The sequence below is a fragment of the Corapipo altera genome, unplaced genomic scaffold, assembly GCF_003945725.1.
Source record: "Corapipo altera isolate COAL_440 unplaced genomic scaffold, ASM394572v1 23, whole genome shotgun sequence".
In the NCBI taxonomy this organism is placed as follows: domain Eukaryota; kingdom Metazoa; phylum Chordata; class Aves; order Passeriformes; family Pipridae; genus Corapipo; species Corapipo altera.
The window spans coordinates 16349801-16373812 of NW_020884878.1; the positions used below are offsets into that span (position 1 = coordinate 16349801).

Here is a 24012-nt window from a genome sequence, read left to right on the forward strand (position 1 = left end):
CACCAGCCTACCAGCTCTAGCCATGTCACTCTCCATCTTGAAACCTTGCTTTTTCTTTCCCATATCTCTATATGTCTCTTCTATAAGACAGATGTATCTCATCCTCTGGATCTTAGTTCCTTGTCTACCCCTCAGTATTCATCCTTTCTCTGCTCACTTTGATACATTTAGCCATTAGAGCATTTTCAACATTTCCTACTCTCTGGTTCATCTTTCCTAACAAACTACCGGCATTCCCAGAAAGTGTCCTTATCCACAAATCAATCTCCTTAGCATACCCAATTTGAGATACAGTAAAATGGACAACACAGCATCAGTGGAAAACTCTAAAAACAATTAATAGGGAAGAGGGTCCCTTCACAAGTCATTTTAAGGGTGAAAAGCCAACAGACCGTACTTTCTCCAAAAACGTACTGTAAGAAAAAAAGCGAAGCATTTACATCCTGTGCAATACCAGAGGAATTGAAATCCAGTTTCTCACCCCCTTGGATTTATTTTCCCTTTAAAATTTTGTGGAAACACATTCTTATCTTTCAGAATATAATAGAAGTAATTTTGCGATCAAAATGAACAACATCCCACCTACTCATATGCCGTCTAAGGGAGGAGATAAAGCATTGGTGGTTCCATAGCATGTCTTGCTAATCACTACTTTTATGAGCTGTACTGTGACAGACATATCTTGCAAATCAGTGACAACTCATCCCACAGATGAAAAAGAAACTAACAGAAATCCTTCTGTTACTGCTAGTTAACAACACCATCATTCTACAAAAAATCCAAGGCATTAATTAGATGGTTTCAGAAAGCAGGTCTGTCACAACACCATAGATGTGTTTCCAATTTCTTTGCATTCATTCAAATGAATGAGCTAGTAAAAGTAAGAGGTACATTCTCACCTTTCAGCCAGTCTTCTAAAAAAATCCAAACAAACAAATGAGATGGAACTATATGCTCTGGAAGTATTCTAGCAATGTCTGCAGCTTCTAGGCATTTCCCTGAAGTATATAAATAGCTAGTGGAAGAGATATGCTATAACAAAACATGAGCAAATCCTCCAACTATATTTGAGCTATAACCATTGATTCTACTTAATTTATTCCTAAGTAGTTGCTTTTGCAGTACTGGATCTCTTCATCATATATTGTCACCACACAACCACCCTAGAACAACACACTTGTCCTATTCTTTCTTTTGGCTTGGGATCAAATGTATGGTCAACTTAGTTCCTGAGTACTATATTAATCAGATTTTAAAAGTAATCTTCCACGTGACTTTCAAGAATTCTTTTTGTCAGGGCAAATGACACATCTAAATACACAAAGGGATACTGTGGTCTGAAAAAAAAGTACACACCGATGTTATTAACGTTATTTTCTGAGAAATGTATGCCTACCTGCCTGAAGAAGGCAGGTATCAGTTTACTACAGCTGTTATTACAGCTTCTTATCATTTTATTAAGGAAAATGGTGTGCTTTTCGGTCACCTAAAAGCAGGTAAAACTTTCAATAAGTTCTTCATTAAGATTAAAAAAAAATTAGATAAAAAAAACTAAAACAATTATGAAATTCTAGAAAAGTGCTAGACCAGTTGTTTTCCCCTCCTCCCCTCCCCTCCCCTCCCCCTTCTTATGCTGGGCCAAATCTTCATTTCCAAAATTCACAGTAGAGCAGAACTGGGTACATGTGCCAAAACCACCAGTTTAGATTTTCCTGTAAGACCCAAATGATTGCTCAGATCTGCAAGTTAGAGGTAATATGATCTTAACCCTTGTATAAATGAATCAGGGAACTTGGACCGTCTGTAAACTATTAGACTGAAGAAATAAAAAGACAATGTGGATTCCAGCAGAACACACACAGGAGTGGTTGAAGTGACTATTTGCCAATGCTACTATATAAAAACGGGTTATCCAAAGAATAAGTGTAACCTATATTTTGAGAAATCATACTATGTGTCAACTTGCGGCTCTCAAGTTTGCCACATTCAATCAAATCCCTTCGGTGGAGTCAGGAGAGAGACATATCCATTTGGAGCTGACAATGGTTACTAAGTTAAATGTTCAAATACCACTGGTGATAATGTCAACAAATGACAGCATCCACCGAGCATACACCAGCACATGCATGAGCTGTTTTACAAACACAATATTCTTTATTACTGTAATTGTGCTTAGCAGAAATACAAGGCTGAGTTTATTTTCATCATCAGTACTTGTCAGCACTTGGGAGTGTAGGCTGGAAAAATAATATTACAGTAAAATCCCACTCTTCTTTTGGATGGGTACGGAACTTGTGGCTCACTATGGCACTTCCAGAAAACTGGCTCACTATGGCACTTTCAGAAGTGCAGCACAACTCTCTTCTGCAAAAGTGGATGAAATAATGAAAATACAAAGTCATAATTTAGATTATATGAGTTTTATAGGTAATCTGAGTATCCTGAACACTACATCAATAAATATAATTTAAACACACCACACCACTCACACATCTAATGCTCACATACAGAACATTATCATATCATATATGTGTTTCTGGTTAGATAGCTACTACATTACACACCAAAGATTCTGTATTTCAGTGTGCACTAAATCTATTTCTGTACTACATATTTGTGAAGTATTTAGAGGTCATTTGGTATTATTGAATTAGTAACTCTGTAACCTACATGAACAATTGTCTGCATGTAAATTTTCAACCCCACATTTGGATTCTTGCTTCCAGACTTTGCTTTCTTTCTCTGCTGAAAGCACGTTACCATTTAATCACCACAGAAGAGATGTGACTGTGAATAAGTAAATATAAGTAAATGCCATTTTATGAATGTCACTGCAGCAATGCAGGACTGTAGTATAGGAGAAAGGACTCCACTCTGAATCACGGTTAAAGTCTGGGGGCTTTGGTCTCTTTAAGAAAAAATAGTAGAGGAACGAGCAGAAAAGGAGGGATGAGAGCCAGACTGTGTAATTCTCAGTTGTACCAATGGGCCAACGAAGTCAGTCACTAAAGCAGAGACTCATCAAAAGCTCTTTTTTCATTAGAGCTTTGCAGTCTTGGGATGAAAATGTCACTAGTGACTTATAAGAAGCAAAAACCAAATTAAAGGCCAATTTCTTTCTCCACCAAATTATTATCTATGACTGTAAAAGAAAGTACCTAGGTAAGACCAAGGGTGAGACAATTTTGTTTGTCTTACTGACAGTGAAAGTCTAATTAGACTGACAAATCTTCTGTGCTATTTTCCTTTGTGATATACACTGTAAGGAAGGATTTAGCCTGGAGCTGCATGTTATGGAAAGACATTAATCAAGATTATTGGACCCTCAATAGAAAACATAGTTAGAAGGCTGAAAAGCCTAATGGTTAAAAATAAAGGCTGAGAACCTTTTCTAAGCCACGTCAATGGGTTGGACTCTCCATATGGATAATGGGCAGATCCCCTCTTCTATTCCATAGGGAGAATGTTCTGCATATAATATATCATACACTGTCATTCTATGGCTGTAAGATCATAGCTGAAAACATCCACAAGTAATTTATGCTTGTCACTTCAAGGTACAGTTTGAACATTTGGTGTCATTATCCTCATCTCAAGAGGTTGAGGCATGCCCTGGCTATGTAACAGGGCACATAGTTTCTGGTTCCTCATAGAGAGCATAAGCATAAGTCCATCTGTCCTCCCAGAAGGATTCTGATCTCTTTTTCACAGAAAAGTGTTTTATCTTGGGTCCCAGCAACCCATGCCATAGACCAGCATATTAGGGGCATGCCCTAGGTCAGTGGGCCTCAGAAGATTACATGGAAGATTACCTGGAGTGGTTCTTTTCTTGGATTTGCTGAACTGGATGTGTTTTGAATTGAAGATGTGTATCATGATACATGCTTTCTAGACTAGCTTTACTTAGTAATTAACTTTAAAGATATCTTTGCACAAATTGTTTGAAAACTGAATGACTCAGCTGTGAACCAGACAGAACATGCCACATAAAAGCATATGGAGAGTCTCCAAAAAAGCTTTGAACAGCAACTCACAAAAAAGAATTCTGACCACATAAGCAAGTGACACAGAAGCAGAAGCCAAGAGAATGAGTGTCACTTTAACCTATTTTCACAGAGGTCTCCCAAACAAAAAAATCCCTGTAGTACTTCATTAATAATTGAAGCTGTGTTCTAAATCAGGAAATAGGGACATGTGGGATTCCAGGACCTTTAACTAATGAAGTAACACTGTGAGAAGTATGTCAGTCTTGCAAGAATGTGATGTGGCTCAGTACAGTGACTCTTATCTAATAGCAGCTTGCATGGCATGCTACTGTACCACACTTAAAAGTTAACAGATTGTCTTTGAGGTCTTTGTGGGGTAACATGGCAAAGCAGAAGTCCCTGAGAGGATATTATTATCACAGAAGAGTCTGGTGTGACAGGGCCCTGAGACAGGCAGCAAGAATTTAGTACAACACGTCACTTCTGAACAGACTGTACTTAAATCCAGAACAAAACCATGTGTGAGAAAGTCAAGTCACTGCTTCCACTCAGGAACAGCAGAGCACAAGCACCACTTGCGACTCACTGAAACAAACACAAATTGAAACACCTTTTTCTTCCTTATTTTCATTTAACAGAAAAGGTCAGCTCTTGTTATCTTCCTTCGAGGCCTCTCTGAATCACAGAAATTTTCCCAGCAGTAGAGCATAGCCATACATCTCAACTGTTTCTCACTCAAATCCTGCCTGTCCTCCACTGATCTGAGTTTCACTGCCTTGCAGAAATGTTAGTATAAATTAAAAAAAAAAGACATTAGAGACATTTCAAATGGTAATTTCATCACCACTGGGTATTTCCTGCAATATTCTCTCAATTCCCTTTGTCTTCGTTGTTTGTCCATGACTATGTACCATGTTTGGGATCTTCACAGACTGGAGCATGTCATTTGTCGGAACTAATACTGTGTATTTTTAAGGCACTTCATTTTCCCAACTGTTTTAGTCTAACTGTGCTCTAAAACACTTCTGTCAGTACTCAGACTACCTAACTGCAGGAGATATCTTAGTGTATTCTACAAACAGAAGATATCTTTGCACTTATCATGCTCTTCTGTACTTCCTTAACAAGTCTTGTATAAATCAAAATCCTACTGAAATTCCTCTGGATTTTGTATCACTTTGGGATTACAGACTTGCCATGCTGCACAAGCCTTATATGTGTTTCAAAAAGGAGAAGTTTTAGTTACTTACGTATGAAAATGAGTAATACAAATAGCACAGATACTCCTAGTAGAGTAAGAATAATAATTCTTTACCCTGATTCTTGCTATGTTGCATTTTTTACATGTTTCATGTTTGGTATTTCCATAATGGGTCAGAACCATTCTATGCCAAGTAATTTACATGTGCAGAATAAAAAGTACATTTTGAACCCAAGGAGTCTGTATTCTTAGCACAAAACAAGATATCATACATGGGTACAGAAACATGGATAATGAAATAAAAAAAAAGTGACAACATGGATTGATTTGATAAACAGCTGCCTTAGACCATGATCAGCCTAACCTCTGACAACTTTCTGACATGCATCATGGAGACAGGAGAGTTCCATGGGATTGGAAGAACAACCTGCTGTTGACTTGTGTATGGCACCAGGAAGCAGAAAGATTCTTATGATCAAATATAAGGAACGAGCAAAAAAATGCTTGAATCATGCTGATCAGAATCAGGAGAGAAGAGGCTAAACTTCGAACAACCTTGAAAGCAAAGAAAAATTGTTCATTTCCGAACAGAAAAGAGAAGAGAAAGCTGGAACAAGGTAATAACTAACTGTATTTGTACTGTTCATAGCCTTAGGTAGCTATATTTTATGTTCCCCAATGAACAAACTTGTTCTATTAGATTTTTCCACCACTTAGATCTAAAATTGTAAGCAGGCGTGATGATGGTGATGTCAAACACAAGCAAGATAAAATAACCATTAGGTACCTGAAAAACCACGACTGGAGATATTGCCCAAACAGAAAAAGACAATTTCTTCTCACTTTCACCACACAAATAATGCAACTTAAGCTGACAGAATCAAATTCCACCAAAAGTAAGGAAGAAAGGCGAGCCATCTGTGCTGTGACAGCAATAAAATGGCCCAATATTGAAATGCAGAAAGTTGTAATAGAGGTACATATTGACCTTTATTTCTTTCAGCGGGTAGCATGAAGTGTCAAAGAGTTATTGCTTTAATATCAGCTGAGATGAGGCCATTTGTTGTGGTGCATGTGTATCCAGGAAATCGCTGCTCTAACCATGTTTTTAGAAGCACTTTGACACTTTATTAAATCTTCTTGATGCTCTTTCAGTACACGATGGTCTCTGTAGGCTGAGTGAGCTGCCATGTAAGCTATGCAGGAAGCTTTCTGACAGAGTTCCTCTTTAAGTAAGACAGTGTTATTTCCAGCTCGACCCAGCCCAAAAAGGTCCAGTGCTCTCTCTGTTACACTGCTATAGCTAAACACAGTTCTGCTGTCTTTAGAAATTATAGAGGGAAGGATAAGAACCACAGACTTTATACTTCTGGAGATGTAACCATACAAACATTTTTTCTAAAATTAGAACTAATCATCGCAGAGAAAGAACTGTAATTCTTTCAAAGTTTGTGACAAACAGTGACCAAACCTAGGATAATTTCCCCTCATTTGGCTGAGACTTTATAAATCATCTATCGGGTTTTTTTGGCTACTAACTCAATTAATTCCAGTCCTGCTTCCATCTGGATTTACAGAGTACCAAAGGGGGCACTGTTAAACCTTGGCTAGGAATTAATTAACCTAATAGTTGTAAATTCTACGGCAGTCAGAGTCACAGAATAGTTGTGGTTGGGAAGAACCTCTGGAGGTCATCTAGTCCAAACCCCTACTCAAGTAGGGTCACCAAGAGCCAGTTGTCCAGGACCATGTGCATATGAGTTTTGAATATTTACCAATATGAACACTCCACAACCACTCTGGGCAACCTGTGCCAATGCTCACTCATCCTCACATTAAAAATGTTTCCTGACGTTTAGAGGGAAAGTCCTGTGTTTTGGTTTGTGCCCATTGCCTTTCGTCTTGTCACTGGGCACCACTGTTATCTTTATACTCTTCTTTCAGGTATTTGTACACACTGATAAGATCTCCCATGAGTCTTCGCTTTTCCAGGCTGAACAGTCTCAGTTCTCTCAGCCTTTTCTCACAGAAGAAATGCTCCAGTCTCTTAACCATTTTTGAGGCCCTTTGTTAGAGTCTCTTCAGTAGCTCCATCTATCTCTTTAATGATTTCAAAACAAATGTTTCATTCTAGTTGATAACACGATAGTACATCCCTGAAATAAATAATTTTCAGAATCTCATCCACAGCTCAGATTGGTCATTTACAGGATTCTTTTCTTCGCACGGACAAGGAGAGTCAATTGAAGGTGTTTATTTTTAGTCAGTACCATATTTTGGCTGCCACGAAAGTGGTTCCAAAACCAATACATTTAGGGTTGAAATAACTACATTAACATAATTAAGTCAGAACCTCTGAAATTAACTTTTTGTAGGAATGATTTTTACGAAATAGGTTGGAACATTTACATTTTGCAAGAAACTGATCTTGATAACATTCCTTCAAAATTCTCTGCAGGAAGGCTATAAAGAGGAAATGAAAAATTACTCTAACTGGAAGTAATTCTCCATCGCTTTTCTCCTCATTATGAATGTCACTATTGCAGCAGTACATACTGTCGTATTAATAAATAACCATACACCCACCCCCTCTAAGCATTGTAACTCTCTTAGGAATAGAATACATTTCCCCACATAGGGAACTCTGGAAACAGTTAAAAGCATGTTCTTGTTCACAGTGGGGCAATCCTAGTTACATAAATGGGGTTGCACTAGAATAAAAGCAAAATATGTCCCCATTACCCCATACATGTGCCATAACAATTCATCCAGCTGTTTGTTCACCAACACAGGAGGACAACATTTTTTTGTGATTTACCCTACACAACATTATTAAAATAAAGAGTTATGTGGAACCTGATTCAGAGAATATGACTTCCATGAACTTACAAGTGAGCAGCAAGACTAATTAAGAACCCAAGGAAATGCAGAAGACTAATTGACTCACCTGGATGCTGGGTGGTGAACGATTTTTTCGGGTTGTAGTGGTCGCCATCGTAGTTGTGGTTTCCATGACTGTAGTAGACATTTCCGGTGGCACAGAGGTTGTGGGTGTTGTTCCCAAGATGGATGGGACTTCCCCAACGAGTCGGACACTTCCATTGATTTTAATGTTGGGGTTGTTCTCCGCTGCCATGTTCAGCACTTTCAAGCCATTGTAATAGAGACCGGAGAGCTGGCCTTGAAAGAGACGCCCTCTGTCCTTCCCTCCTATGGCTATTTGCGCCTGGGTGTTGAAGATCGTTAACTGTCGTCCTAGTGAAGGGGGGTGAATAACATTATTGCCAGACATTTCCTTCACTTTGCATATTACATTGAACCCTGGTCAGAAATCACATACAAAAAAGAAGTAGATTTATTTTTGGTAGTGATTATGATGACTGTAGAGAGACAGTATGGAAATGTACTGCCTAAAGATCATTAATAAGGAAGATTATCCTGAAAGCAAGAACATCTAAAATCCCATACTTCAACATCCACTCACATATCAAAAGTCTGGAGGAGCTTTGACTCAGAAATTTGAACCTACTCTTTTAGACTTCGACCCATTTTAAACTACAAATAGGACTTCATTATGCAGCCATTTTTCTACTATCAATTCAGATTACAGAACCTGTCAGGCTTTAGCCTATAAATAAACCTTCTATTTTAAAGGATAGAATTAACTCATAGAGATACTTTTATTAACGCAATTGTTTTAAGGGGTGGCTTGAAGACAGTAAAACATCAGAAAAAACTGATATGGTGGTATGAGTAGGAATCTTACAACAGTATCAGCCATGAACTTTCACCTGTAAAGTTTGTGTTGTGAAGGCTCACAAATCGAAACCCAATAAACAGCAAATGCAAACATTTGTGATGTCTCTGAAAGAGCAAAGCTTTTGAAATAGTGAAGATAACAGCGCTCCAGACAGTTAAGCCCCAGAATGTCTAACGTGCGACTCCTCTCTTACAGATGGTGAAATTCAAACGGATGCAGGTTATGTGGTTTAGCAAGGTCATACCTCGAGTGTTAGAAGTGGTCTAATATCATATGTAATAAAAAATGTATTTATTAAAAATAAATCTAGTAACAATTGCCAATTCACCTAGGTTTGCAGGATGCTTACATAACATTCAGCCTGGACTGCCCTATAAATACTGTTTATATCCCAGGCTGCACTAGTTGACCATGTTGAGAAATAAATTGCTTCATGAAGTGCAAAGGTAGTGCCTATAACTTCACTATTCCTCAGAAGATTAGGGGCATGACACCTGGAATTTGTTGAATTAGCAGACAATCAGACTGGACAGAGCTCAGAAGAATTATCAATGCAGCACCAAGTCAACCATCATTCAAATATCTTATTGTGTTTTCCCACTTTTATGAAGTTTAAAGGACATGTTCCCATCCCATTACCACTCTCCAGTTCTCACTTGCCATTTTCTCTGTCTAGTCCAAGCTGATAAGAGGTGCAGAATGCCACCATGTAGCAAAGCACAAGCTATAACCCACTGCTCATTCCTTCACAGCCAGTGGTTAGAGTAGATCAAAATATGAGGGGGAGCTCACCAATTTTAGTGGTCGTCGTGACGGGTCTTGAAGTCAAGTGGTGATGCGGTGTAGCATCATCTTATGGTGACAGGATGGACCACAGGGAAGAGAACGGGGACAAGAGAAGAAATGTATCTGAAAGTAGTTCTCATCCCCAAAGAGGGCCCTAGCTAACTAAGTAACAGTGTATGGACAGGTGTAACATACAGACATGTGGAGGTGGGCTGCACATCCCTTGTGCTCCTCAGCCACAGATTTGCAAATGAAAAATTAGGACTTGATCAGGGTGGAGTAACTGCATTGATGAAGAAATGAAAAATAAAAATGGAGGGTATCCTTCCCCTGGAAAGTGTGAAACATCTGATGCGATATTCTGCATCTCAGCAGGTTTTAAACTTGCCAGAGGCAACATATGTCTATTAAAACATCAACAAACATGCACTGAAGCCACACATCCTCAGAATGTAAACAGAGCCTTTATTCTTGTCTATGAGGAAAATAGAATCCAATAACAGTATCTGTCAAGATATTCAGCCCTCTCAGCCCAGTTCCTCTCTGAGTTAGAGGAAATGGTACTGTAGAAGGTCAAACTCCTTTCCCATACCATGTTCTCAGACTTTGCTTTTCTTTTTCTGTCCTGTTTTGCTTTGGATTTTTTAATGGATATGCTGTAAGATCTTTACTACACCATTTTCCCTTCTTCTAATATGTTCCCTCCCTTTAGCACTATATTTCTGTCTGTATTGTCCCTGCCCGTATGAACCCAGACATGTCACTCACCTCTATTCCCTCCTTCCTACCTCACTCATGATAAGAATACCAAAAAGCAGAGGTAACTAATCTTGAGATGTTATCCCTAAAAATGGATGGAAGGTACTGACAGTTAAAAGTTTATTTCCACTTCCATTTCTTTCTTCCTTTGAATCAATACTGAATCTTTGTTCATCTTTCGCCAAAGGGAAAAAGGTGGAAGATAATGAGAATGGAGAATTTTTACTGCTCCAGGTAAGAGAGCTCCCCAAACCAGGAGAGTAAAGGGGTTCTCTCGCTTTTACTGGAGGATTACGACTCTCCTCAGGATGTCATCTATTCTAACTCAAGCTCATAGCACAGCTTTAGACATGTCTGTCATATCTCTTGCTTTATTTTCAAGAATGAGGAGTTAGTATATTACAGTTAAAAAAAAGGCCATGTTTCCAATTCTGGGCCTTCACCTGCGTCTTCAAATGTTGAAAGAAAGTGTACACCAAGGAGGTGACCCCATTCTAGTAAAAAAGGAACTTGGATTGTGTGTGGGATCTTCGTTGTTTGTTCAGTGGTTTTCTAGACCAGGATTCATGCACTGCACCATATAGTTAATGCTACATGTAGCATTACTGCACTGCTACTAGAACTGTGTTTGCTAAAAGAACAATCACTTGTTGCAGTCACCTACTGGAATTCCTCATTCTTCACTCTAAGATGGTGTACATCTACATGAATAAAGACAACAGGGAAATGCATATGGAATGAGAAAATAACTGTTGAGAGAATATACACTTAATTCTGTCACTGTATGTCTCTTCTAATCATTTTTTGATTATATTGATTGGAAGCCCCTTCTTCCTCTAAGTAAAATTTATTTGGCCACTGAATTTCACTCAGGAACTCTTTACATTAGTAAATTCTACTAGGTCTGTAAGGACTGCAGAATTACAGTCCTTTTTTCCCCCAGAGAACTCTTCCTACTGCTATTTTAGTGTCATACTAAAGATAAATTATGACCATATTTTAAGTTTCTGAGGTGTTTTTTAAATATTCTGAATAGTTCAGGCTCTTGCTTCTTTGTTTGCTCTCTCATTGACTTCTTCATTTGGAAAACTGAATTACAATTAAAAATATTGCAGAGAAATCTTAGTGAAGTGTAACTTTTCTGTAGCCCTACAGAAAAGGGCCTGATCTTGCAAATCCTAATTCACACTAATAGTTCTTGCTTCAAAAGTACAGTCACTTACATCAATGAGACTTTACAGGTAAGAGAGATTTGAATAATTAAGGACTTCTGGGATCAGTCCTTTTGATGAGATGCTTCTGGGTCTTTATTAGCTCATATAGTTGCAGAACAGGTAACATCTGTGCCTTAGCAGACACCAGGTATTCTGCTAAGGAAATCTGATGGATTTGTGACTACTCAAGTTGAACAATCCAAGACTAATACTTCTTTTTATATTCACATACATAATCTCAGTGAAGTTAATAGCATTTAATATTTTGCTCATTACTCATACAATTCAAGACTGTAAAGCTAGGCTCCTCTTAAAAATATTTTCAACTAATTTATAAAATTTAAAAGCCCCCCAAAACCAGTAACGACGCCACTTCAGAAAGATGTTGTGTTATCCAAGAATGAACTATTTCATTATTAAGAATAACATAGCAGTGGTACCAAATGTCAATCAAAAAGTGTTTCATCTTACCTCACCTGAGCCAAGAACTCATATGGGCAAGACAGCTATTCTATATGCTGCCTCTCTGATGAATCTACTCCTCCATCCATCAGTCCATCTTGCTCCATTTTGATAGCAAGCTACCCTTTCATTTATCATCTTTATAAAGTCTTCTGATAGAAGGTTTCCATGTTACTTTAATTGTTAGATGGATGACCAGATGGATGAGCAGATTGGTGAACAGCTACATAAATCACTCATTCTTATAATTTTTAATTTGAGTGGTACCTTAGTTGCTGAAAAAGTCTATGTAGTTTGGAACGAAGGAACAAAGCTATATTGTCTCAGCTGTTACACTGCGCAATGTCATTCCCTCACACAAAGTGGGAAGACTGAATCTCCTTTCACTTTAGTAAAAACATGGCTCTACCCTTCTAGCCTAAAAACATCCAGTGCTTTGAGAGTGTCTGAACAGTCAAATACTGTCTCTTTTAGACCCTAGAGCATGTGTGATTGTCTTTTAACAAAGCATCAATATCCACAAAAGGTAGACTTCAGTTCAAAACTTCAGGATGGCTTACAAATGGAATGCCTTGGCATGCTTTTAAGCTCAGACTTGGAGAAGCAGTGACATAAAATAAAAGATTTGGTAGAAAACCAAAAAGGAAAAAAAAATCAAAGCAAACCCAAAACCAAACCAAAAGAAAACAAAGGTGGGTTTCTCAAGCACATGAATTGCATCAAGGAATTAGGCATGCATCTGTTTTAACAAAATTAAGGCAATCATTGTCTTTAGTGTTAAAGGGACTTTAACAATTCAGACTTACCAAAATTATTCTCTTTTTAGTGTTAAACTTTATTTATTTTAGTTTGATCTTGTAAATTAACAGGGCAACCCACTGAGACTCAATAAGCATTTTCTGTTTATTGCTACCTTAAAATTTATTTAAAAATTAGCTGAATTAACTGTTCATAAAAAACTGGTGGTAAAAAACTATTTCTTGTTTGGTTATACAAATATTTTTGCCTTATTTTCAAAATACTTTAGCTTTAGATATAAACATTACACCATTGTAGACCAAACCTGAAAAGTGAGTAACACTGTCAGCTTTTGTTGAAGTCAACAGGAGCTGAGTATGCACAACACTTTGCAGGCCCTTCACATAAAAATATTTTGTGTATATTTAGCCACATCCTCTCTGACCTTAATTCATACTGGATAAACCAATTTGTTAATTCAGCTGAGGTAAGAAATTTGAAACAGAACATAAATTATATTTTTCCAGTCCTACAAAACATTGGTTTTCCTTCTTGGAAGATGTGTTAAGAACCATAGTCTAAATCAGCACAGAAAATGCAAGATCTGAGTTCAAAGGTCACCCCCTTCTATTAGCACTGTTTTCATTAAAAGGAAACAAGAGAAGATTGTGTTCTGCTTTTTCTAGATTTCAAGGTAAGGAGTTAGTTACAATGATTTTTTTTTTTTTTAATGCCACATTTAGTATAGAGGGAGAAGAGCTTCCTGACTTAAACTCCACTGTATTACTAAGAGCCTAGTCCAAACCCTACCAAAATCAGTAAGTTATTCTGTTACCTTCAACAGGCTTTGAAATGGGCTCTACATCTAAGACTTTTTTTCCCCTCCAAATTCCTGACAAGAAAACATTATTGTTCTGACACAAGCCTCATTTCAACAGGTCATGGACTGTGTGCAGAACTTTCATTCAAACCCTCTGGACTTATTCATGTTAACAAGTCTTTTGCTGAACTGAGGCCAATTACTCCAGGCAAACCCACAAAATTAAGTAGCACTGCCTGAGAATATGTTAGGGAAAAATTTGACCCATAACTTAGAAAAATGCATCATTTGAGTGTTCAAACTGTACTCCAGACAGAACAATCATCTTTCTCTGTCTCCCTCACTGTAATTTAAATGACAATATTAAAAAATGGGTTTTTTACAACATTTTTTAAAATTGCTTAATTATCTTAATATGATTAGAAAATACATAGCCATAGTGGCTAATCAGAGTCATGAGAAAAAAAAGGAACTTAAAGGAAGTGGTTTAACAAGTACATTTGAAAAATCTCTTAACAAAACTTCGATAATAAATATATAAATGTATCTTAAAACCAAATCAAAGTAAGAAAATCATGCAGTGGTTAAATTGCCATAATACATGTTGTTGCTCTTCGTTCTTCTTCATTTGTTTTTTTTTTTTTTTTTGAAAATGTCTCCTGAATTTTCGCTTGTTTTTTTGTCATTACTATTTTAGCAAGCTTAGACTTTTGTCCCTTTAACTGCATTTTAATAGCAATGTATTATAGCATGATTTATCAACATATGGCAGGTGGAAGCTGACACAAATTATAATGAAAATTAAAACAGTCATTTATGCAGCAGGCGATTATCATTTAAGAAACATTTATTTGCAGGCTTTAAAAATGAGAGTTTAGAATCAAATGGGTTTAAAATGAAAGTTTTAATGACTGTTACCTTTTTCCTGCAGCCACTCCTCTACAGGCCGGTTATATTTGAAGGGGATTTTCTGTTTTACCATTTGGAACCGTTCACTATCAGTGTTGCCTTTAAAGTTTAAAAAACAGCTTAAAAACAATCTGAAAAGTCAATGAAATAGTTAAAACATCCTAGATTTTTTGGGTTTTTTTTATGACCTTATTTAGCTATAAATAAAGAAGTGCGCATGTATGTACATATATTTGAAAAGAGAGAGATATATCTTTAGTAAAGTGGAGAATAGTTATGCATCCAATCGCCTGAGGTTCTGGAAGGTCGAAGAAATTAAATCCCATGAAAAAGATATCTCAGATTCTCCTCAGAGTGTTTGTTTATCCAAATTGGTTAGAAGGCATGTGTAATTTGTCTGTGATGTGAGACCTTGAGTGAACTCAGTGCCACGAGCTAAAACATTTTGATCAGGGTCTAGATCCGATTGCATAAGGATATGGCACAAAATGTCAGTCACGGAAACACAGTTAGTAGAAACCTTCTCGCACTAGTAGAAGACACATGTTAGGACCAGAAATGCAGTAAACAGGAAAAAAGAAAGGAAGAAAATATAGGAAATTGATGTTGAAAGGACATAGTAGAATTAGTTTTAAAAAACCACCTAAGAATGGGAAGACAGACAGGAAAAAAGGGAAGTAAAATTTAAAAAGAGGAAGAGCTGCTAATTAAGGATATGTGAAGACTTGTGTTCAGTTACCAAAGACTTGGGCCTGTTGCCAGAATAAAGCAGAAGCTTAAAAACTAATTTAAATAAAAGCAGAAATAATTAGCCAAGATGTAAATTCTGGCAAGTGCAGTTCCATTGTTCCATGTTGACGGATAATAGAATTATCCAGTAAAGTGTGTTTAGGAGAAAAGCTCTTATTACTTGTGCAGAGAGGATAAGGATTCACACAAAGCCTCTGTCCAAATTCCCTGGCTATTAGAAAATTGTACAGGTCAGATGGGTTGGGACAATCTCTAGTAGAAAGCAGCAGCTCAGTTTGACGATGTTAGGAGTGACAGTGAACAAGTGCCATCATTCTGCTTTTTCATTTTCTTCAGCTACAGTCCCTTTCTGAGTCATTCTGGTTTTTGCTTTAATTATTATTTTTACAAAAACTTTTCAGTCGGATAGGCATAAAAAGAGTGCATCTTTTACAAGCATCATTATATTACTGTAGAAAAAGGAGTAAGCCCCCAGCTTACAGAAGGAATGCTACCATGAATAGAAGTTCAGTGATCAGTTGTGCTTCAATACGTGTTTCAAATAAATGGCAGACCAAGAGTCAGCAACTGCTCTGCACAATTTATAATACTGCCTTTAAAGTCCCACATATAAATAACTAATGCAGCTTCATATATATTTGACTTTCTGAAACAGATGCTGTAATCTTTTTTTAATGTAAAGACAGACCAATGAAGAAAAGAAACTATTAAGTGATATCAGTCCACCCAGTAAACAGCAGACAACTCCATTCTGCAAGGAATATAACTAGTAAATCTCATGTGTTTGATAATCCTTACTGCATCACTGTTGCTCAGAAATGCTGCCAGTCTGTATGAAGCACCTGCTGACTACAGCCATGCTCTCCAGCAGTATCTTGTTACTGCTTTCTGAAACAGGTGAGAGGCATTATAGCAACCCACTAGCTATAATCCCAAAAGGATTCACATGAATCGACCTAAGATTAGTCATCATCTATATATCTGTAAGATCAGCGGTAAAGAAAACAGCAATTCAGATTTGGGTTAATATCTCCAACTATAAAGATGAACATTTAGGAGCCTTGTTGCTTATTTGGGGCAATCGGTAAAACAAAGCAAAAACATTTAAGAACAGCTTTACTGGCTCAATTCCTTATTACTTTCCTGGAAAGTCATCTACTTTTTACTGTTCTTGTAACAGATTAATTGCAGGAAACTGCTATTCCCCATCATAGAAATATCTAATTAAGCACCAGCTGACACACACTAATGTTCCGATTTCTCTGTTGCACCTCAGATGCCTGCTATATACAATTGGTTACTTGGATAAACTAGAAGGAAAAGATAAAATATTGAAAATGCTCTCTATCAGTAGTTTATCAAATCATTTTAAATAATGTACTGTGTCACTCACAGACATTAAGTTACCTTTAAGTACATTCCCAGCTCTCATAATTCATATCAGCACCAACAAAAAGTCAGTTCTGTACTTCTATGAATACAGATTCCTAAACAGAAAATTTGAATCATATTCAGTGCAGGGTCCAAGAAAAAAATTGATAAAGAGCAGCTGAGGTAATATAAACAACAAAAATCAAACAAAAAACCCTACCTAAAGCTACAGAGACAGTAATATTAACAAAACAATGATATTTTATCTGTTTATTCATAATACGCTGATGACTAATATAAGCTGAGGTCATGTAGATCAGTTGTTTTTCCACTTTCTTAACCTAAAGGACAGCTCCTTTCTTGCAAGTTCTCCCATTCATTTAAGCCTAGGGGAAGTTTTTACTCACTGGACAGGGAAGCAGACCCTCTGGTTTGGGGAGAACAGAAACAAAATTAAGTCAAGCTCACTACAAAACCTATTTCTTTTTTAAGATCAGTTAACAAAGCACTCAGTTTATCCATTAGACCTTTTCTCAATACACTTATCCGTGCTCACCAAACCAGCTAAGTCTCGTAAATGCAATCATAAACAATCTACATCTCCTTTAGGATATTTTTGTTCTGTTGCAGTTTGTCTAATAAGAAAGGAGTACTAGGTCCTGAAAGATACTCAGGAGGCATTTCAATGGCACTTAAAGACCTAAATTTCTCTGTCAACCTAGACTTGAACACTTACAGAGAGGCTACTACTACATCTATATTGCATGTGATAGAGAAAGATAATTTCAGTAGAAATGGAGGTTATTCCCCACTTTATAGAGTGGACTGAGTTAGGACTACTGTTCAGATGAGTGCATTGATATAATATTGATGGGTAAGCACATTTTCCATAGTCCCCAAAAAATTCTATAACACTATTTCCTAGCAACAAAAAACTCCACTGGCTTCATTTGGTATGTACATAAGTAACCTTTTACTGATGGCAATGAGATCTTTTTCAGAATAAAGGAAGTTCAAAGGAACCCCAGAGTAAGCCAGCATGGAGTGCTTCTTCCTCGATGTGGAAGGCTGACTGCAGAAGGGAAAAAATGTAGAGGACTGAAATTTCTCAGAAGTAGGGCATTTGACAAGAATAGACCAACAGGATCAAGGTAAAAAAGGAAGTGGGACAATCAAAGAAGACATGACAATGAAAAATGGATTTCTTATAATATAACTCTAGACCTTCAAGAAAGACAGAAACGACAACTATTCCCCACCACATCTTTAAAAATTGTTTTGTTTTGTTTTGTTTTTTAAATCAGGTTTAATTTAATTTTATTATTCTTATTATTATGCAGATATATTCAGTAAGATTAAAATACATATAAAAATCATACCTTTAAAAGCTATGAAAAATTGAAGGACGTTAGAAAATTCAAACAGGTTTAAATTGCAACATTAGTTTCTGATCTATTTTTTTGGTTTTGTTTTTAAATTTTATTTCAGACATAAGTAAGAATGATTTATAAAACATGTGCATGAGAATGTGTTCATTCATATACCCAGTTACCACAGTGAGTTAAAGAACAATTTTTTCATTGTTAAATGCTGAGAATAGCCATTAAATATAACCACTAAAACAATACAATTACTAAATTAATACTGACTTTTAAAAAATAAACACAGCATTTGATATGAGAGTTCAAAAAGGAAATATCATGGTTTGCAACACAAAGTAATATAAGTTCAACATGAAGTAAGCCAATTGGACTTCTGATAACCAAGCCATGATGTGATTACGGGGCGTTCTTGTCCATCTTCATGCACAGAAATTTTCAGTAACAATCCTTTTGTGACCTCAGTGCAACTCCTTTCTAGAGCTAAACGATGCACATATTCAAACAACCTCTTCACATAACTAATGGAGATCCCTTCTTTTTTCTCTTCGAGTGCAGCTCTGATTCAAGGCTGTACTTCAGAATAGAATACACAGGATAGAGTAATTTAAATTTATCTTAGAAAATACTCTTACTGCCATAATTCTTCTGCATTCAGAATCAATGTGGTCTCAGAGGTCTGCAGGATATAATTTTTTAGAGTTAAATTGTGTTGATTAGTTTTGCTACTTGTGATTTACTAAATATTTTTCCTCACATAGGTTCTAGCTGCTTAAGAATAATATTCAAGAATAAGATTCAAGTACCAACAGGAACCGCTCATTTAAAATAAGTTTCCTCCTTTTTCCTTCAACTGCATAATAAATTCCTCTAATCAATATGACTTAGGATCTGCTCAACAACTTAGCTTCTTCTAAAGAACTATACCTCATAAATGCATTCTTTCTCCTATTTTTGTTTCTTTTTCATGTAAAAATTCTACAGCAAAGCCAAATGGAAAGACTAGGATTTAAAAACATCTTTTGTCTTATTCAGGACTTACATTCCCAATTAACAGAAATTCTGCTGCATGTCCTAAGTTTTCCAACAAACTGATAAGCAACCAGGCTCTTATGACCTCAAAAGTTTTAATGGTAACATTTTGAAATCTTCTGGATTCTTGAATCCTGATTAACCTGAATATTCAAAACATTTCAAATACTACAGACATTCCTGAGGATTAAATACTTTGGAGAGGAATATGGCACAAGAATTCTATCTTTTTTTTGGATGCTCCCTCTTTCCCCCAAGAAAACCTGGCATCTCAATTATAAAAATCAGAACCTATTTGTTAAATGTGATCAGTTGCCAGTCTTCTGTCTTTTTTCTGAAGCCCTCTGTACCCCTGCTCCACAGACTATATAGATAAATAGATCAGATTAACTTTAAATTTAGCTTTTGATAAACTTCAATTTAGATCAAACTAAAATGGAAAAAAAAAATCAAAATAATTTGCTTGTCCTAATTGCTACTAGCAGTTCTCACAGGAAATACTTTTGATACAGTGCAACAGTCCAGGGGGAGACAGTTTAAATTTGCTCATGGGCAAGAGAATTTTCTTCCAAAACCCTTCAGTGTTGGATGATGTTTTGCTTTACTGCTCATGGTTTCTTTAAGAAAACAAACCACCTTTATTGCATTAAGCTTACTTCTAAACCAAAATGGATTCTTAAGTCAAAGAAAGTAAAAGAGCAACTGAAGCTCTGAAAGACGTTGCTTCTTGGCCTAGATACAAATCATGATGATTTACTTTTTCTTGAGTGTGAAAGAGAAAATCTAAAAGGTTCCAGCAAATTGCACTGGGCAGAAAGAAAGTACTCGCTTTCAGGTGGAATATTAATCCAACCTAATAAAAGTCTGTGAAGATGCTAGAAACACTCGTCTGCCCTACATTACCATCAAAGGCTGTTATATGAAGAGACACTACAGCAGCAATATTTTCTTCATTGTTTCTAAGTCTCTAAAAAGAACAAAACATTTTATCTAATGAGCAGTTATTAGATGAAAGGTGCTACAGTGATGCTAATGATTTTAAAAAACATCTTGATATCAGTGTTTAAGGTTTAAAATCATTCTTTTTTCACATATTGTAGGTGGAATTTCAGTAGGAGAAGGGCTTGTAAACAGTGTTTGGTAGCTCAGTTCACCCAGCAGCCTTTAAAGCCAGCTCCCCTTGAGTTTCTATGGATGCCCATAGTTTCACTCAGATTGATATACACTTAATTGACATCATGGGAGAGAAGCAGCTTGCTACAGCATGCAAAGTTTATCTTTGAAGGCTAAATCCTCTACTAACATAAACTGGTTCAGTTGAATTCAGCCCCAAAACTCTCCTAGAGCTGATGGTGTGCGCTCTGGAAAAAAAAACCTTGCATGCATCATGTATAAGCTATCATTTTCCCCTAATATCTAATGAAAGGCACAAAAGTTTCTGAAGTGTGTTTGTGATTGGCACATACTGAACCTCTTTAACCACTTCTGTTTTCAGGCAGCTGTGCTTAAAAATTACAGTATACTGAATTGCCCGATTTTCACATACCATTAAGTACATATTTTGTTTTAAATCTACAAAGTACAAAAACCATTTGTTCATATTTTGTATTCGACCAGAAAATTGAGACAAGTCTATTAATAAAAGACTAGAGTATATTAGTAGGACTAGAACTTATTCCATAAATCAGAAAGGAATAAAACCACTACGACCATGTTTTAGCGTCAGGTCTGTTTATATATAGCTATTTATTTTGTTGTGTTACTGTAAGACCATATTGTGCTTTATGTTATGTAACATAAGGAATGGTTGCATTAAAATCAAAACACATTAAAAATCTCTACTTACAGTGGCTTTTAGAAAACACTTGAAAATAGTCCAAATCTGAAACTGCACATGTGGCTTATACAGAAATGAAACGGGATGGCCATGAAGCTAACTGAAATAACTATGAGGCAGGTGATCTGGAATCTTTCTAACTACCACGAACTGTCTGTCCCTCTACAAATTCTAGCAAACCTTCAATTTTGCCTTGTGTAACAAGGGGTGCTATAGAAGATTAACTCATACTTGGGATTTTACTTCCTTTGATGGGATCCAAGAATAGACATTGTTCAGTTTTGCTTCAGCTCCTGTATATTATATTTTTCCTCTGTCTTCACTGTTCAATGAAGTTGCATCTTTTGCTGTTGAATTCTCATTTTATTTACTGTCCTCATTTTCCCCTTAGTCCTGGATGTCCTTGAATTTATCTTCAATTCCCTCTCATCACATTGTTTGCTGGAAGCAACACCTTTCCTTCCGTTCATCTCACTGTGGACTGGAGTTAAAAGCTGACCTTCACACTGCAACTCTCCTCAGCTCACTGCCCTCATGACAAGAGACAACAAGGTCTTGGTAACATAAGTACTAAAAATAAGAGAGAGAATTAGCAAGCAAGGCTACAACAGCAAAAGCTGCTCAGGCAACTGGAGTTCTTTCCAAGTTTCTAGTGCCTCAACCAAAAGCTCTACACTGCTGCCACTCTCTATTTTATCTGATCTTTTTTAGCCTAAAAAACTTGGGGCCCTAATTCAAAGCAAAGGACCATTCAGTCCAAAATCATCAGGCAATTTATAGGCAAACTAGGAGATAAGAATTTAAATGTCTGTCCAGAAGGTATAGGTAACGTGGGTTACTACAATATTAGTAAGACTAAGGAAGACTTGGAGAAGTCATCTAATTCACCGCTGTGCCCCAGGACAAGATCAGTAACATTTTGACCTCCCTTTAATTAGTCTTTCAATCCTGTTTTGGATACAAGAAAATGAGTGCCTTACCCTTGATAATTCTAACAAAGAAGCACTAAAGAATCACAGAATCAACCAGGTTGGAAAAGACCTCTGAGATCGAGTCCAACTCATGACCCAACACCACCCTGTCAGCTAGACTATGGCACTAAGTGCCACATCCAGTCTCTTCTTAAATACCTCCAGGGATGGTGACTCCACCTTCTCCCCGTCCAGCCCATTCCAATGTCTGATCACACTGTAAAGAATTTCTTTCTAATGTCTAACCTAAATCTCCCCTGGCACAGCTTAAGACTGTGCTCTCTTGTCCTACTGCTGGTTGCCTGGGAGAAGAGACTGACCTCAACCTCACTCCAATCTCCTTTCAGTTAGCTGTAGAGAGTGATGAGGTCTCCCCTGAGCTTCCTCTTCTCCAGGCTGAACAGCCCCAACTCCCTCAGCCGCTCCTCAGAGGGCCTGTGCTCCAGTCCCTTCACCAGCCTTGTTGCTCTTCTTTGAACACACTCCAGCACCTCAATATCCTTCCTGAACTGAGGGGCCCAGAACTGGACACAGTACTCCAGGTGTGGCCTCTCCAGCACTGAGTATAGGGGCAGAATCACTTCCCTGGACCTGTTGGCCACACTGTTCCTGATACAGGTCAGGATGCCATTGACCTTCTTGGCCACCTGGGCACATTGCTGGCTCATGTTCATCTTCCTGTTGATTAGAAAACCCAGGTCCCTCTCTGCCTAGTCACCCTCCAGCCACTCCATCCCCAGCCTGTAGTGCTGCAGGGCGTTTTTGTGGCCAAAGTGCAGGATCCTGAACTTGGTCTTGTTAAACATCATACCATTGGATTCAGCCCATTTGTCCAGCCTGTCCAGGTCCCTCTGCAGAGCCCTCCTGCCTTCCAGCTGATTGACACTTCCCCCCAACTTGGTGTCATCTGCAAATTTGCTGATGATGGACTCGATTCCCTCATCCAGATCATAAATAAAGATATTAAACAGGACTGGGCCCGACCCTGATCCCTTGGGGACACCACTAGTGACCAGCCGCCAACTGGATGCAGCCCCGTTCACCAGTACTCTCTGGGCCCGGCCCTCCAGCCAGTTCCTAACCCAGCACAGAGTGCCCCTGTCCAAGCCATGGACTGCAGCTTTTTCAGGAGTATAATTAGAGGGCCAAAATTAGCTCAGGGAGTTTCCTGCTACTATCCCTCAACCTGGTCCCAGGAAGGCAGTAGACTTTCCTATGGGATGGGTCCAGTCAGCATATAGGGCCATCAGTTCCCCTCAGAAGGGAATCATCAACTACAACTACTCTTCTTTTTTTCTTAATAGCTGCGGTTGTGATCCGCCTAACAGACGGGGTGTAACCAGGAGACCCTCCAGATAGATCTTTTTCCTGAGTGTCATTTGTCTGACTCTCTGAGTCCAGGGCCTCATATCTGTTCTTTAAGGGTACCTGGGGAGGTGATGAGGGTTGGAAGGGGATTCTTTTACCTCTCTGACCAGGGACCTGTTTCCATTCCCCCCCATCTACTTGGTCTGTTCCATCTGCTTGATGGCAAGAGCGACAGGGCTGTTGAACTTCTTTTGGGGTCGAAAGGGTGTGACTCCACCAGTCTATTTCCCTTTCACTTTCCCTAATATTCCTTAGCCTCCCTGCTTCTTCCTTAAGCTCTACCACTAAACAGAACAAATAATTCACCTGATTGCACTGTATGCAGATGTCTTTCACAAAACAAAAGAAAACTCAGACTAGTAAAGTGGAAGAAGGTTAATCAAACTTTTTCAAGCATGTAGAAGAAAAAAAAGTAGTGCAAAAAATGTGTGTCAAGTCTTATCTTTTATGTGCAGATTATATGAATCATTTCAGTCCTATAGAGGCTGAGGCTATGGGCATGAAATAAAAGCAGTCTGCTTTAGTTCTCATTTGAGCTATATTGGAAAACTGTATTAGTGTACAGTATAGAGAAAGCAGTTAATAGTTAAACCTTTGTAAAAATATGAAAGAATTTGGGTGTCTACGTTACTAGATGTCTGAGATGTTTTGTAAGGAATGTGTAAATAA

General features: G+C 37.6%; 1 protein-coding gene across 23 annotated transcripts in view; it reads right to left on the reverse strand.

Annotated features, from left to right (window-relative positions):
- The window catches only part of NRXN3 (neurexin 3), a 1012014-nt gene that overhangs the window by 99797 nt on the left and 888205 nt on the right, over positions 1–24012 (reverse strand). For 15 of the 23 annotated variants that reach the window (XM_027638371.1, XM_027638372.1, XM_027638370.1 and 12 more), the window contains 3 exons: positions 14645–14734; positions 9740–9799; positions 8135–8442 (listed from right to left, as the gene is read on the reverse strand). In XM_027638371.1, the coding sequence (XP_027494172.1) occupies positions 8135–8442; positions 9740–9799; positions 14645–14734 (458 nt within the window). Of the gene's footprint in view, positions 1–7131; positions 7344–8134; positions 8443–9739; positions 9800–14644; positions 14735–24012 lie in introns of those variants that run through there. The other 8 variants (XM_027638389.1, XM_027638392.1, XM_027638393.1 and 5 more) reach the window with 2 other exon arrangements.